This window comes from Hypomesus transpacificus, chromosome 17 (genome assembly GCF_021917145.1).
Source record: "Hypomesus transpacificus isolate Combined female chromosome 17, fHypTra1, whole genome shotgun sequence".
Lineage (NCBI taxonomy): Eukaryota > Metazoa > Chordata > Actinopteri > Osmeriformes > Osmeridae > Hypomesus > Hypomesus transpacificus.
Genome location: NC_061076.1, coordinates 11,611,868 through 11,628,314, shown reverse-complemented (window position 1 = coordinate 11,628,314; position 16,447 = coordinate 11,611,868). Strand labels below are relative to the sequence as shown.

General features: G+C 45.7%; 1 protein-coding gene across 2 annotated transcripts in view; it reads left to right on the top strand.

The window, feature by feature from the left end:
- Positions 1-565: 565 nt before the first annotated feature.
- Positions 566-16,447, top strand: part of LOC124479106 (nuclear factor of activated T cells 2 interacting protein) — a 105,421-nt gene continuing 89,539 nt past the window's right edge. The window contains exon 1 of one of the 2 annotated variants that reach the window (XM_047037641.1): positions 566-649. In XM_047037641.1, the coding sequence (XP_046893597.1) occupies positions 638-649 (12 nt within the window). In that variant the 5' untranslated portion in view covers positions 566-637. The remainder of the gene's footprint in view (positions 650-16,447) is intronic. The other variant, XM_047037642.1, reaches the window with a different exon arrangement.

Genomic DNA, 16,447 nt, shown 5'->3' with positions numbered 1-16,447 from the left:
GATTTTCATCAATTTACCAGCTAACTTCCTTCGGAGACACTGAAAATGAATGGGGTTCAACGGTGGAAAATACAATGTTTGGAACTATAGGTCGCGTGGGACACGCTTTACTTCCGCATTCCTCGATAACAATGGGAGTCTATGGTAGTGTCGCAACTCTCTTTTTCTATGGCTCTGGTGCAAACCATAGACATGTATATATGTCTAAACCATAGACATATATACATGTCTATGGTTTAGAAACAAACTAGGTCAATGGAAAATCAATGGAAAATGCAAACCGAGAAATGCGGAAATTGTATAGCAATTCGATTTTAATATGTCATAATCAATTTCTGGATTGTTGAGATTGATCCAAACTCACGCGCAAAAAGAACTCACGCTGGCGGGACAGTCAAGAAATTTAGAACTTACGTTTGGTTTTCAGACTCATATTCTGACTAGAATTATGAGTATGACAAGGTCAGACTAGGAGTTCTCCCCATATTAGACATTCTCTGCTCGTACTATATTGCTTTAACATTCTGATTAGGACTACACTCCCGAACAGTAGGTGGCGGTGATTCACCTCTTAAATGTATAGCCATCTGCAATAATACGGAAAGAAGTAGAAGAATCAAATTCATAGAAGAAGAAAATGGCTGAAAAGGTAAGTTTTATTTTGGTGTGTCGGACTCGAAAATCAGTTTAGGTCAAGACAAGTAGTGAAGTAATTAACACTGGAACATATGCATTAAATGGCTAGCGTGTTGTATCGTATGATTTCGTATGATAGCTTCCGTGTGTCTGAAACCGCCGTGAAACTCGCTCATTCACTATCCCCTATGAACGGCAATGAGTGCACCAGTGGCGATTTCTTTAAGACTGGAAGGAAAGTTCAGCCAGGGGCGTTGTTACACATAAAACTCTGCTGGGGCACCGGCCCCTATTCATATACCTTTTTCTTTCAAGCGTATTGCGCACAATGCACTAGCCTACTAGGCTATAGAAACTCCCTTTGCTTAACCCACTATACAACAATTCAGGGACAAAAGTTTGATATCAGGTTTGGCAGGGACATCTATAGTTAATGCAACATATATTTTTTTTTGGTTCATGTAATATTGTATTTGTTTTAGTAAAAATAAGAGTATCGGTAGGCCTATCATTTTAGAAACGTTCTTTAGTTTTGTAATGTTTTCTTAGCCTACCTCAATTCTGACTTGTGTGCCGAGTCCGACACCTGGGGCCTGCACTACCAACTATCAACATGCTCTGGATTACTTTCAGTTACCCGGCTACGCAAAGCCTAACAATCGCAATCACGATAAGCGGTACTACGACGGCAGTTATCAACTCTTTAACTCAACCCAGATCTTTCAAATCTATAGACGTGCACGTTCACTTAAAGGGGTGGTGTTTGCACCATATGTCCAATCGCAAACATGGATAAAACAAAAGCCGCATATTTCACGCAGGAGGAGCAGACAATAATCTTACAACCTTTGTCTACTCCTCCTGCGTGAAATATAGTAATACAAGCATATCAGGAATAGAGACATATAATACAGGCAAAAATCAACAGTCGCTGCTGCCAAACTGGCAGAAAATAACAGACGCTGTAAATGCGTAAGATACATGACTTATTGAAAATGTGACCATAATTACACGTGTGTATTCCATAATGTGGCAGTGGCAAACGATCGTGGGAGCAAATACAAAATAAATATAAAACCGTAATTCAAAACGGTAAGTAGCAGTAGGCAATACTTGCACATATTTTAAGGCCAACATCTAAAGGCTGAATTGCCAGAATCAGTCCCTGTTGTAGGATATTGGTAGCCTATAGCTACAAAGGGCCTATAGAACAATGAAATTGCTTGCAGCCAACTGGAAGAAAAATTAGGCAACTGGGGTGGGGGGCCCTCCTCCAAAGGACTTCACTCCTGCCGGGGAGCTGGCCATTTCCAGCTATAAGGGTCACCCCATGATGGAAGCAGTGGAAGGGGGCATTTCTTCAGACCCTGGTGTCAGCAGGTTGGAAGCCCAGGCATATGTATGTTTCAAGTAATCTATGTGACTATGTTCATTCAACAATTATTTATGAATATTGTAGGAGTGAAATGTATTACTGTTCTCTGCAGTGACAGGAAATACAGTGGTGTTGCTGCCACCACCCACTGTCGTCCCACTGTGCCATACAGAGGTAACAGTGCAGGGATGGAAATTAGCACCCGCCACCAGCCAAATGCCGGTGATTTTGTGTTGTAGCGGGTAAACTCGCTTCAGCTACCGGCCACCGTGGCGGGTAAATTAAATTATTACACGGCTGTTATTGATGCTGCAGAATGCCCCATTCCCTTGAATGGTGCTTCCCAAAGTTCTGCGGTCAATTATGTTTCAATAACAGACCGTTGCTATGTATAACTGACCACTGTCAAGAAAAGTGTTTCATTAAGACTTGAGATTAAATAAACTGCTTAAGTATTGTATATCTTGTAGTATACATTTTCACACGCAGTTACACATTTTCGGTTAAAAACAAGAAAGTGGCTGGTAAAAACATTGAGTGGCTGGTAGATTTTGAAATCCACCAGCCACAGTGGCCGGTGGACAACAAATTTAATTTCCATCCCTGTAACAGTGAAACTAATAGTCATACGCCAGTATGTTTACCATATGTGGTTGCTGAATATTGATCAAATATACCATTTACTTTCTCAGTGGAGGTCGTAGATGATCAGGAAACTGTGTCTGCCTGCTCAGAGAGCATTTTGGGGGTACACTTTTGAGTTTTATTTACCACTTGCAACACAGATGGTGAAGAGTGTGTGAATGTGTGGCTGTGATTGAAGTGTCTGTAATTACTTACTAATGGTGGTGGTCTCAACATAAGACACAAGTCTGCTCATTTCAAATATGACTAAATTGATTAAATTGCTCTGGTGTTAAACTCAGCAGGAAGAGGAACTTCTTCCTCCCCCTGAGCCTAGGGCCTTCACTTCAAGGCCAAGACAAAGACACGAGGTATAAGCAATGAACCTTGAAACGAAGTAGTCAAATGAAAACCTTTGACTTTTTCCAAGTGTGCCTTGCAAAGGGACAATGTTGTTTATTTGTTTCAGGTTTGGGCAGACAAAGTGAGGGCGCTGTATAAAAGAACCCTGTTTCTCGATTATAAGAGGGTTTTAATTTAAAAAAACAAGGCTGGAGACAGAATATGATAAGACTGGAATATGAGAAGAAATAGTACATAACTGAATGAATGACAATAAACTTAGTTACACTGACATATTTTTCTGTGTTCCTAGGGAAGGGAGAACACATGACAGGGCTCCAGACTAACTTTTTTTCCCTTGGTTACACTGGTGCGCCTAACCTTTTTTATTTAGGTGCACCAGCAAAAAATTTAGGTGCGCCCACATTTTTCCTTGCGTCGCCACAATTTCAAGGTCACCTTTTTATCACGCTCCATATTCATTTATATATCTATTATGTAAATGATCTTAAACAAGAATAAAGTGTAGGTAAATATTGGTTTTCTTTGAAGCACAATTAAACTGTATATAAAAAAAAAAACTTGTGATGAGTGCTTCACTGAGCTGCCAAACTAAAACATTGCTGCTGACCTAACATTTCATGGCTCAAAGTCTTATAGCGGGTCCCCCCTTACTGTCGCATGCCCTTCAGATGGCCAACACCTGTAACTAGGCTTTCTTGCCCTTTGACCTTGGCTAAACCAGCTTGCCACACTCTCCCTAGCATCAAGATCCCAGCTCCATGGCCCAGCTCCGTAAATCATGGGGTAGACAATTAATTTTGACAAGGTGCCACATGAGAAACTTGAAATGTGTTGGAGGGCCGCATCAACAATAACTTCAACTTAATTCTGCTCACTATTCATTTCCCCCCATTGTAAAAAGCAGTAAAGTATATATTTTGATAGCTGCTACTGATTATCAGAAGAATAAGGATATTCTGTAAATCTTTTATATAAATATTTTACCTGTTGGTCAACTAGAAAAAGACTATCGAAGTAACAGTAAAAACTAAAATAATCATAACATCAGTGTTTCATTTTATTTGTAACTAGTTAATCTTCACAAACCATGAAAAGTTGTTTTGCAGTATGTTAAAGATATGCAATTGATCAACTTTGTACAAAAAGCAATACTTTTTTCCAGTTAATTTTGTTCTGTGAGAGGAATCCAGTGGGCAAGTGCATCGAAATCTGGCTGAATGTCTGACGTGGATATGCGAAGGACAGCTGACAGGTGATGATCAGGGACCTGCAGTTTAACTAGCAAACCATTAACCATCAGCCCTCGCCCACTGAATCAGTCAAGTTCTTATTATGTCCGCGTTAGTTTTTTTCTTTAGTTGCTAAGTGCCGATTCAAATTAGAATCCTTCAACACAGCGACCTGTCCTCCAAAACTAAGAACACAGCTTTGACTTTGACCTTAGTAAACAGATACTTAGAAGTCCATGTCTTGTTAAACTCTACATTCTGTATAAACCTTTTGTTTTTTGTTGGTGAGGTTGCTCAAGCGCACATTTGTAAATCGCCTGATCACTAGTCTTTCAGGACTACATATTTACTACAGCAGGTTAGGGTTAGACGGCAAAGACCTGCCCCCTCTCTGTCTCTGATTAGTTTAGACAACGATAATATCCAACCATGAGTGTGAGTTCCGTCAAACAAGAAACAAACGCTTCGTTCCTGGAGAGGCGGCGAGGTTAGGTGCACCGGTGCAACCTAGGAAAATTCTTAGTCGCACCTGTACAAATTTTGGTTGCATATGCGACCAAATTGGTCGCACTCTAGAGCCCTGCATGAGGATTTATTTGTTAAACTTTTTTCAACGTTTTGGTCTTTTTATACCTTTTTGTGTTTTTTTTGTTGTGCCTTTTGAATCTTTTGTTGGGGTTTTCACCACTTCTCTCTTTCAATATCTGTCCGTCCGTCATCTGCCGCTTGTCCGGGGATCAAGTCGCGGGGGCAGCAACCTAAGCAGGGAGGCCCAGACTTCCCTCCCCCCGGCCACTTCCACCAGCTCTTCCTGGGGGACCCCGAGGCGTTCCCAGGCCAGCCGAGAGACATAGTCCCTCCAGCGTGTCCTGGGTCTTCCCCGGGGCCTCTTCCCAGTGGGACGTGCCCGGAACACCTCACCAGAGAGGCGTCCAGGAGGCATCCTAATCAGATGCCCGAGCCACCTCAGCTGGCTCCTCTTGACGCGGAGGAGCAGCGGTTCTACTCTGAGCCCCTCCCGGATGACCGAGCTTCTCACCCTATCTCTAAGGGAGAGCCCGGACACCCTGCGGAGAAAGCTCATTTCGGCCGCTTGTATTCGCGATCTCGTTCTTTCGGTCACTACCCATAGTTCGTGACCATAGGTGAGGGTAGGAACGTAGATCGACTGGTAAACAGAGAGCTTTGCCTTTTGACTCAGCTCCTTCTTCACCACGACGGACCGATGCAGAGCCCGCATCACTGCGGACGCCGCACCGATCCGCCTGTCGACCGCGCGCTCCGTTCTACCCTCACTCGTGAACAAGACCCCGAGATACTTGAACTCCTCTGCTTGGTTCAGGATCTCCTCCCGACCCGGAGATGGCACTCCACCCTTTTCCGGTCGATTACCATGGCCTCAGATTTGGAGGTGCTGATTCGCATCCCAGCCGCTTCACATTCGGTTGCGAACCGCTCCAGTGAGAGCTGAAGGTCACGGCCCGATGAAGCCAACAGGACCACATCATCCGCAAAAAGCAGCGACCCGATCCTGAGGTCACCAAACCGGACCCCCTCAACACCCTGGCTGCGCCTAGAAATTCTGTCCATATAGGTAATGAACAGAATTGGTGACATAGGGCAGCCCTGGCGGAGTCCAACCCTCACCGGAAACAAGTTCGACTTACTACCGGCAATGCGGACCAAACTCTGGCACCGGTCGTACAGGGACCGGACAGCCCCGATCAGGGAATCCGGTACCCCGTACTCTCGGAGCACCCCCCACATGAGCCCCCGAGGGACACGGTCGAACGCCTTTTCCAAATCCACAAAACATGTGTAGGTTGGGCGAACTCCCATCAGTGTTTCCCACACATAGACTAATTTGTGGCGGTGTGCCACAGACTCAACACCGGCCGCCACACATTGCGTTTCGTAAAACATTTTTTTTATCGCTATTTAGGTTAAAACACGCAGCAATTCGTTCAGCTGCATTTCTTTTCCCCTGCTCTCCCTCCGTCTCTCTGTTACTGATGCGTCTTTCCCACATATGCACACAGTCACAACATCAGCACACGTTAGCAGCAATGCATACAGTACATATGCCGTTCTAGTAAGACCGACAGCTATATCAGCGAGCCTTCAGCATTAGTGCCGTAGCTAAAAGTCGAGGAAAGTTGAGGCTACTTTTCGCTAGGTACCTTACTCAAATTTACATTTAGTCATTTAGCAGACGCTCTTATCCAGAGCGACTTACAGTACTCGAAGTTTCCCCTTCGTTCTTTTGGTGAGAAGTCTCAAGAGCTAGCTACTTACTCGGCGTCATGGAGCCGACCAGTTAAATAGTTGTTTAGCACTAGCGTTGCTACATGCATAATGCAGAAATGATATGTTAATTTGTGAAGGTGTGAATCATTTTGGATTAATATTTAATGTAACAAATTATTAACAAATTAACTGTGTAACGAATTATTTACGAAGGAAATATTACGACCCCCCCCCCCCCCCGTCTGACAACCCCCACCCCTCCCCGCCACAATTAGATTTCTAATCTGTGGGAAACACTGCCCATGTACCCTCCAGGACTCCGCGGAGGGTATAAAGCTGGTCCACTGTTCCACGGCCAGGACGAAAACCACATTGCTCCTCCTGAATTCGAGGTTCGACAATCCGACGGACCCTCCTCTCCAGGACCCCTGAATACACTTTCCCAGGGAGGCTGAGGAGTGTGATCCCCCTAAAGTTGGAGCACACCCTCCGGTCCCCCTTTTTAAAGAGGGGAACCACCACCCCGGTCTGCCAGTCCAGAGGCACTGTCCCCGATGTCCACGCGATGTTGCAGAGTCGTGTCAACCAAGACAGCCCTACAACATCCAGAGCCTTAAGGAACTCCGGGCGGACCTCATCCACCCCAGGGGCCCTGCCACCGCGGAGCTTTTCAACCACCTCGGCGACCTCAGCCCCAGAGATAGAAGGGCCCCCCCCCCGATGTCCCCAGACTCTGCCTCCACGTCGGAAAGCGTGTTGGTTGAATTAAGGAGGTCTTCGAAGTATTCCTTCCACCGATCCAGGACATCCCCCGTCGAGGTCAGCAGCACACCATCCCCACCGTATACAGTGTTGACAGAGCACTGCTTCCCCCTCCTGAGCCGCCGGATGGTGGTCCAGAACCTTTTTGAAGCCGTTCGGAAGTCATTCTCCATGGCCTCGCCAAACTCCTCCCATGCCCGGGTTTTTGCCTCCGCGACCGCCAAAGCCGCGTTCCGCTTGGCCTGCCGGTACACATCAGCTGCCTCTGGATTCCTACCAGCCAATAAAGTCCGATAGGCCTCCTTCTTCAGCTTGACGGCATCCCTCACCTCCGGAGTCCACCACCGGGTCCGAGGGTTACCGCCGCGACATGCACTGCCCGCCTTGCGACCGCAGCTCCGGTCAGCCACTTCAACAATGGAGGCCCGGAACATGGCCCATTTGGACTCAATGTCCCCGGCCCCCCCCGAGACATGATCGAAGCTCTCCCGGAGGTGGGTGTTGAAGCTCCTTCTGACAGAGGGTTCCGCCAGCCGTTCCCAGCAGACCCTCACATTACGTTTGGGCCTGCCAGGCCTGACCGGCGTCCTCCCCCACCATCGAAGCCAACTCACCACCAGGTGGTGATCAGTTGACAGCCCCGCCCCTCTCCTCACCCGAGTGTCCAAGACATGCGGCCCCAAGTCCGATGACACGACTACAAAGTCGATCATCGAACTGAGACCTCGGGTGTCCTGGTGCCAGGTGCACATATGGACACCCTTATGCTTGAACATGGTGTTCGTTATGGACAAGCCGTGTCTAGCACAGAAGTCCAACAACAAAACACCACTCGGGTTCAGATCAGGGGGGCCGTTCCTCCCAATCACGCCCCTCCAGGTCTCACTGTCATTGCCCACATGAGCATTGAAGTCCCCCAGGAGGACGAGGGAATCCCTGGGAGGAGCGCTTTTCAGCACCCCCCCCCAGAGACTCCAAAAAGGGTGGGTACTCTGAGCTGCCGTTTGGTGCATAAGCACAAACGACAGTGAGGACCCGTCCCCCCACCCGAAGGCGGAGGGAGGCCACCCTCTCGTCCACCGGGGTGAACTCCAATGTACAGGCGCCGAACCGAGGGGAAACCAGTATTCCCACCCCAGCTCGACGCCTCTCACCAAGGGCAACTCCAGAGTGGAAGAGAGTCCAGCCCCTCTCAAGGAGACTGGTTCCGAAGCCTATGCTGTGCGTTGAGGCGAGGCCGACTATATCTAGCCAGAACTTCTCTACCTTGCGCACCAGCTCAGGCTCCTTTCCCGCCAGCGAGGAAAGCTAGCTTCTGCAGCCGAGGATCGGACCGCCAAGGCCCCCGCCTTCGGCCGCCGCCCGTCTCACACTGCACCCGACCCCCATGACCCCTCCTGCGGATGGTGAGCCCACTGGAAGAGGGTCCCACGTTGTCTCTTCGGGCTGTGCCCGACCGGGCCCCATGGGAAAAGGCCCGGCCACCAGGCGCTCGCCATCGAGCCCCACCCCCGGGCCTGGCTCCAGGGGGGGGCCCCGGTGACCCGCTTCCGGGCAGGGGCAACTGAGAACCATTGCTGTGTTTCTTCATGGTTGGTTTTTTGAGCTTTGTCTGGTCTTTCACCTGGAACCTGTTTGCCTTGGGTGACCATACCAGGGGCATGAAGCCCCCGACAACATAGCTTCCAGGACCACTAGGACACGCAAACCCCTCCACCGCGGTAAGGTGGTGACTTAAGGAGGGGCTTGACCTGTGGTTAAGTTAGTGAAATGCTCTCTGTAAACAGGTTCAGGAATGTTGGACACAGCAGTGCCCGTATCCACCACTAGTTCTACAAGGCAGGAAGTTGACTTTGCGTTAAGTCACTTCACAAGCTATTTTCTGAGCTGGCTGTGTTGTATTTATTCCCAGCACAAAGACTTCACCTACTTTTTTGGCTGGCTTTTCAACTGACCTTTCAGAAGACAAGCAGGCAAAATGTCCTGGTTTATTGCATTTACGGCAAGTCACTTTCACAGGGCAGTCCGGAGCATTTGCAAGATGAGTAGATGACCCACACCTAAAACAGCATCTATCCCCCCGTCTTGGAGTGGCGTTCCCATGCTCTGCAGAGTTGTTCTTCACTCTGTTCTTGAATGGACGTTTGAATGCAGGCTTCGCCGTCTCAGCGTGCACAGGAGCCTGGGACTCTGGTCCCAGAGTCCGCGCATATCCGATGGCAGCTTCCACCTAGCATGCAACTTGCAGTGTTTTCTCTAATGTCAAATTGACATCACTTTGCAGTAGCAGTCTCTCACTTATCTTTGCGCAGCTAGCATGCTCAATTATCTGATCACGTATCATTTCGTCTCTATATTCTTCAAATCCACATGTCGTGGCAAGCTCGCGCAGCGTGGCAACGGACTCTGTAATGGACTCTTGCGGTCTCTGTATTCTTTGCCTGAACTTATGCCTTTCCACCACGTTTATTGCTGGATTGAAGTTTGCACGCAGTGCATTCATTGCCTCACTGTAGGTCGTACCTGTATCTGCAAGTGTGTAAAACACACGCTGAGCCTCTGTACCCAGACAGTGTAAGAGGATTGCACGTAACCTCGTGTCTGGCCAGTCGTCCCCCTCTGCATGAACAGCTAGCAGGTAGTTCATGAACATTTTAGCCCACATGTCGAACAGAATTGTAGGTTGTCCGGCACACGGCAGGAATTAAGCAGGTAGAGGCACTGCTGCAGTCGCCATCCTCGTCGCCAATTTGTTCTATCCCTAGATGTAAACACTTGTACTAGTATTGTAGTTTATTATTGTAAAATTATAATGAGGCAGAAACGTGCAACGTCCATACTTTATCTCACTTCTTCATTCAAGTTCGATGGCATTCCACACAGCATACATAACATAAGTTACAGCGCCCTTAGGTGGCGTGGTGGTATTGTAAAGAATGAACAATAGGTTATACAATATAGACCGAATACACAACAGTAGACTGAGCTGGCTGGTGATGGGACCCTGAGCTGAATGGAGATGGTAGACTGAGCTGGCTGGTGAAGGGACCCTGAGCTGACTTGAGATGGTAGACTGAGCTAGCTGGTGAAGGGACCCTGAGCTGACTGGAGATGGTAGACTGAGCTGGCTGTTAAAGGGACCCTGAGCTGACTGGAGATCGTAGACTGAGCTGGCTGATGATGGGACCCTGAGCTGACTGGAGATGGGAGACTGATCTGTGTCAACATAATCAAACGAGCGATAGGTCTCTGTCTGCTCCAAAAGTTATTTCCCGACCTTTAACCTTCGTCATTGTCATAGCTCTGTCCTTAAACATCTAAAGATTGTCTTTTAATCTCTTCACTCTATAGCCTTTATTGTACAAACTCTACAAAGGCATTGTCTCCTCTCCAGCCTCAAAAAGGTCACTGACAACAGCATCTGAAGCTAGTTTTCATGACTTTATATGACTTTTTCCCTCCAATATCTGGTCAAATGGGCATTTGATTGTTGCATGATGTTTTGAATATCGTTTTGATCTTTTCATGATTCATGCAGTTCACTGTGTTGGATTGATGAGGTGCATCTATGCACTGCATCTTTGTTTAGGGAGTATCCAGTCAGTCCAATTTTAGTTTGAGTCTGTTGGCTGTTTGCTCAATGACTTGATCACAGGCAGTGTTTGCAAAACCATACTCCTGTTGTCTCTGAGCAACAAAATCCACAGATTGTACATGCAGGTATGTTGGCTGTTTGCTCTATGACTTGATCACAGGCAGTGTTTGCAAAACCATACTTCTGTTGTCTCTGAGCAACAAAATCCACAGATTGTACATGCAGGTATATGCAAAATATGTGTCCTCCAGACTGTTCATCTCCAGCCAGTAAGAAGAAAGGCATCTTGCATAGTTTACCTTATTGTATGGAAAAAAAAAACTGGGAGCAGACACTCGGACGACTAGAGGGGCATGGTATTCCACATCAGATTATAGGTATTCTTTGTCCCATCCTCTCCTCTGCCCTGCCCGTCCTGTCTGTGCTTTTAATAAGCATGCAATGTCTGTCAACTAATTTTCAAATAAAATGTGGTGCACTTAGATTGTAACAGCGAAATTGATTTTGCAGTAGGTTATTTGTATGACCCCACCGTACATCTTGCCATACAGAAATCCTTCTCCAGAGCTGCATTTTCACTCTTACGTGCTTTAGTTATATTTGTTGTGTTGGTGAAGTTACTGTAACACCCCTGTGAAATCCAGCATTACCTTGCACAGTGGTTCCCAACAGTGGTCCTCAGGGCACCCCTGTCCTGTTTTAGATGTTTCCCTGCTCCAACACACCTGATTCAAATGACTGGTCATAAGCAGGCTTCTGCAGAGCTGTCAATATGTATTGATTAGTGTTACTGATGTGGTATACCTACTCTTTGCTAATTATAATTACTTATGTCATTGATTCATGTCTTTATTTTATGTTTAGGCAACATACACATAAAACAATACTGTATATTTATTTGAACAATGTTCTGCACAGGTCATTATCACTAAACTGTTAACTGTATCACTCTGATGACTAATAGCAGCGCAATAATATAACAAATATGCTTGTTTAAGTGGAATTTTGCAATGTTTCTTTAAAGAATACCTGAATTAGCCATTTGTTTTACTTTTTTTCCATACATTTGAAGCCCAGTCGACCACTGACAATATACCGTTTCACCAAAATGCACATGTGAATGTTTACTTCCTACTTTATTCGCCTGAGGAAGGTGCAAGGATAATTAGCGGAATTGAACCCTAACCCGAATTACTCAAGTATTGCGTAATAGGCAGGATGCTATTATCTACTATACTAAACTTTTTGAGAGATATGTTTTTTCTCGTGAGCGTGTCATTTACACCATGAATTTTTTGGAACCGACTTCCGGTGACGCTGAAGACAACGGGAGAAGGCATGAGAGAGCTATACGTTATCTGCTACGCAGAGAAATGAACCTTTCAGCTAGATGTGAAGATTTGCAGAACAGGTCAAGACGCATCAATTTGAGAATATATCGTGTACCAGAGGATAGTGAAGGAAAAGATGTGAAAGCGTTTGCAAAGACGTTGATTCAGTCGGTCTTTAAACCGATGCCTGATGTGAAACTGCAAATAGAGAGAGCCCACCGCTCTCTAACAACCAAACCCACAGACCCTGCGGCCACTCCCAGGTCCCTCATCGTTAGATTCGTCGATTACTCAGTTAAAGACATGATTCTTCGTCAAGCATGGAGCCAAAAACTTACCTACAACAACGAACAAATGTATTTCGATCACGACTATTCCCCTGAGTTGCAAAAGAAAAGAGCACAGGTGAGAGAGGTCAATAAACAACTAAAAGAAAAGAACATCAAGGCTAAATGCCTCTATCCGGCACAACTAAAAGTGACCACGGATTCAGGTGAGCAGACCTACCATACGCTCACAGAGGCTCTCCCGGCCCTTTTGAAGTTTGATATCCATCCACGAGTCGACGAAAGGGCGCAGATGGAAGACAAGATGTCCCGCTACAGGTGGAACAGCGTGGGTAAGAGACGAGAAGGTCTACAGTGAAGCAGAGTGACATCAACGCCGAGTTTTTGAAATTTATTTTTATATTGGATATGCATAAAACCAACAATGTTTGGACAAGTGCATTTTTCTTTTTCAATCGTCGAACGGACCTTGACGGAACTGTGCATGAATACGCAAAATGAGCAGCAACCACTCCACGAAGTGGACGACAGCAGCGCAAACACTAGGTGTGAATCCCACGGAGGAATGGTCATCATTCTCCGCCCAAGCTGCATCGAGACCTGGTTTGTTTAGCTTAAAAGCCCAGTTCAGGCTTATTGCAAACCAGTTGGGTAGGTGGACGTTTATAGTTTCGTTTATCTCCTTAATAGGTATTGTTTCTTTCTTTGTTCGATTTGTTTTTTTCACCTTGAGATTAATGATGGGCTGTTATTCTATGCAACTTGCTTTTTGGTTTGGTCTATGTTAACGAGTTGGCCGTATAGGGATACTAACACGTCATCTACACAACATGCAGGGTATGAATAGTTTGAATTGCATTAGTTATAATGTAAAGGGCTTGGGTAATCCAGTCAAGAGAAAAAAGATACTTAATCAACTTAAAAAACTACACGGTTCAATAGCAGTGATCCAAGAGGCCCATTTGTCAGAAATAGAACATCAAAGATTTAAAAGAGAAGGGTGGATCAGGTTTACAGTTCCTCTTTTGAAAAGGGGAACGGCCATTATTTTCAATAAATCAGTATACTTTAATCATACACAGACAGTTAATGATAAGGAAGGTAGATATGTTATGGTAAGAGGGACTATTGAGGGTATTAAAATAACACTGCTGAATTTATATGCCCCGAACAAAGACTGTATTGACTTGTTTTAAGTTACAGCAACCTTGCTAGCAGATAAAGCAGAGGGGATTGTATTAATAGGAGGGGATTTCAATTGTATCCTGAGACAAAGTATGGATAGGCTTCCAGCAGAAACTGGTTCTGTATCTCGAAAGTCCTCTATTCTTTGTGCAATGATGGGTGAACTGGGCTTGGTGGATGTTTGGCGCCATTTGCATCCTAGGGAGAAGGACTTTACTTTCATGTCACAGGTTCATGGCAGCTATTCTAGACTAGACATGTTCCTGATATATGTGTAAGTGGCACTCCGTCCTTGTTCATTATGCCACTTATGGAGCAGGTTTCTAGCAATAAGTATGACACGACTCAAATTCAATATAAAAACAAAAAACAAATCTTCGGTTTAAACCTTTACTGACAAAAACCTTATATACAAACAAACATGGATTCCTTTGGTCTAGCAGTAAATAGGTATATTAATAATCTTCGTGGTGTCATCGTCCTTGTCGGTCAGAAAACTGTGTTGCTCCGTAACCTGACCATCTCAACTGAACAAGTATAAATTGGTCACATGACCACCCTTCTCAACTGTAATACATTCCACTCCAATCAATGCACTCTACAGTCACCAAATTAAATCTTTATCAATCAAAAATCAATATTTCTCCATACATGAAACCATGACAGATTTAAATAAACAATATTCTAACTATTAATTTATACAACAAAACTCTTCAAATTGGCTCTTACATTTCCGGCCCCTAATTGTTATGCAGGCGGGCAGAACAATTACCAAATGTCTTTATTTAACAAGACAGTGCCAAACACTGTAAACGTACCATACGCTCATGCCATACATATAAGATACTCAAATCATACTAACAATACTCAAACTATACAGTTCCAAAATCCCATTCAAAAGTCCTAGAGCCATATTCATTCTGACTCTTGTATCAAGCAAAGCTTGTTGACTGGTCTATCCAGCTTGTTGGTCTTCGTCTGCACAATAGCTTTCCTTACCACACCGTTGCCATCTTGTAAAGTTTGACTGATCCGTCCCATTACCCAGGAATTCAGGGAGGCAGAATTATCTGCAATCAAGACAACATGTCCTTCTTGAAGATTCCGTCTTGGTCTTGACCATTTCTGTTGATTCTGAAGTGATGGTAGGTACTCTCTGAGCCACCTGGTCCAAAACAGATCTGCAATATACTGAACCTGCCGCCATCGTCTTCGAGCATATTGGTCATCCTTGGAGAAAATTCTTGGAAGGATGCTCGATTGTGCCTTCAAAAGCAACAGATGATCGGGTGTCAAGACGTCCAGATCGTTGGGATTGTCTGATGCCAGTGTGAGAGGCCTGTTGTTAATGATGGACTCCACCTCACACATGACTGTTAACAGTCCTTCGTCATCCAGAGATTGCTGTTGGACGATTGACCTCAAGATAACATATAGTTGCCCCCCAATGTCCAATTTCTTTATGGATATGTTGCAGGATAAGAGCAGCCGCTGGTGACCCTTTGGAAAGAATTGCAGGATGCTTTGTCTCCTCTGGCAATGACAACCTGGAGAGTCGACCACCTACTCTTACGATTCCATCCTTCAGCAATGGATCCAATTTGTAGATTGGACTGTTCTTCCTCACATATCCCTTCGTTTGAAGAGCCATGATCTCCTCTAAGTAAGTCTGAATTTGGCAAACCCGTATGAGTTCCTTTTCAGCCTCTTCCAAGTCTTCTATGTCAAGCAAAGCTGGTTTAAGCTTCCACCTGAACTTCTTCATGTGTGCTGTAGCCAACATATCCCGCTGGTTTGGGCAGATTTCTGACTGTTTGAGTTTATCCATGGAAGCCTTTCTCTCCTCTTTCAACTCTAACAGTGTTCTTCTCAGTTTTAGAAACCAAGCAACTGCTCTTTTGACGTGTGTCCAATCTGAGAAGTGTGATATGCGCTTGTTCAGCGACAAGGCCTGTTGTTGAGGAGCATCCTCTTCAACTCCTACTGCACAGGACTTGACCTCAGGGTCATCTACGGATACGTCCATTATGTAAGGCAATTCCGGCCAATCTTCCTGAGATTGTAAGAGGAAACCTGGACCTTGCAACCAAGTCTTGCCTTCTACAAAGTTCCTCACTCTCATTCCCCTTGAAGCTTTATCCGCCGGACTTTCTGCTGACTTCACATAACGCCATTGTGAGGGATGGGAATGTTCTCTGATTCATTGTGACCGTTTGAAACAAATGTCTTGAAGCGACTGTGTTGGTTTCCTATGTATCTCAGAACTGTGGTGCTGTCAGTCCAAAAGATAGAGTCTTGGAGTGGCACCTGCAGCTCACGTCGCAGCATCTGATCCACTCTCACAGCCACCACTGCGGCTATCAACTCTAACCGTGGGATTGTCACACGTTTCAAGGTGCTACCCTTGCCTTTCCCATCAAAAGAGTGCAACATCTGTTACCTTCTTTGTTTTCCAACAGCAGGTATGTGGCAGTCCCATAACCAATCTCTGATGCGTCAGCAAAGTGGTGTAGTTGTGCTGACTGCAAACATCCAAATGTCAATGGCTTTACACACCTGCTTACTGTGAATCCTTCCAGGATTTTCAACTCTGACAACCATTCTTGCCATCTGTGTGCATGTGGTTCCATGATTTCCTGATCCCAGCAACACTTTTCTTCACAAAGCGCCCTCAAGATCAGCTTTGCTGGCAGAACGGCTGGTGCCAGGAATCCAATACCCCTTTTCCACCAACGCATTTTGGGAGCCGGTTCGGAGCCGGTGCCTAATCGCGAACCAGTTCTTCCTCTTTCGACAGACTGGGAACAGGA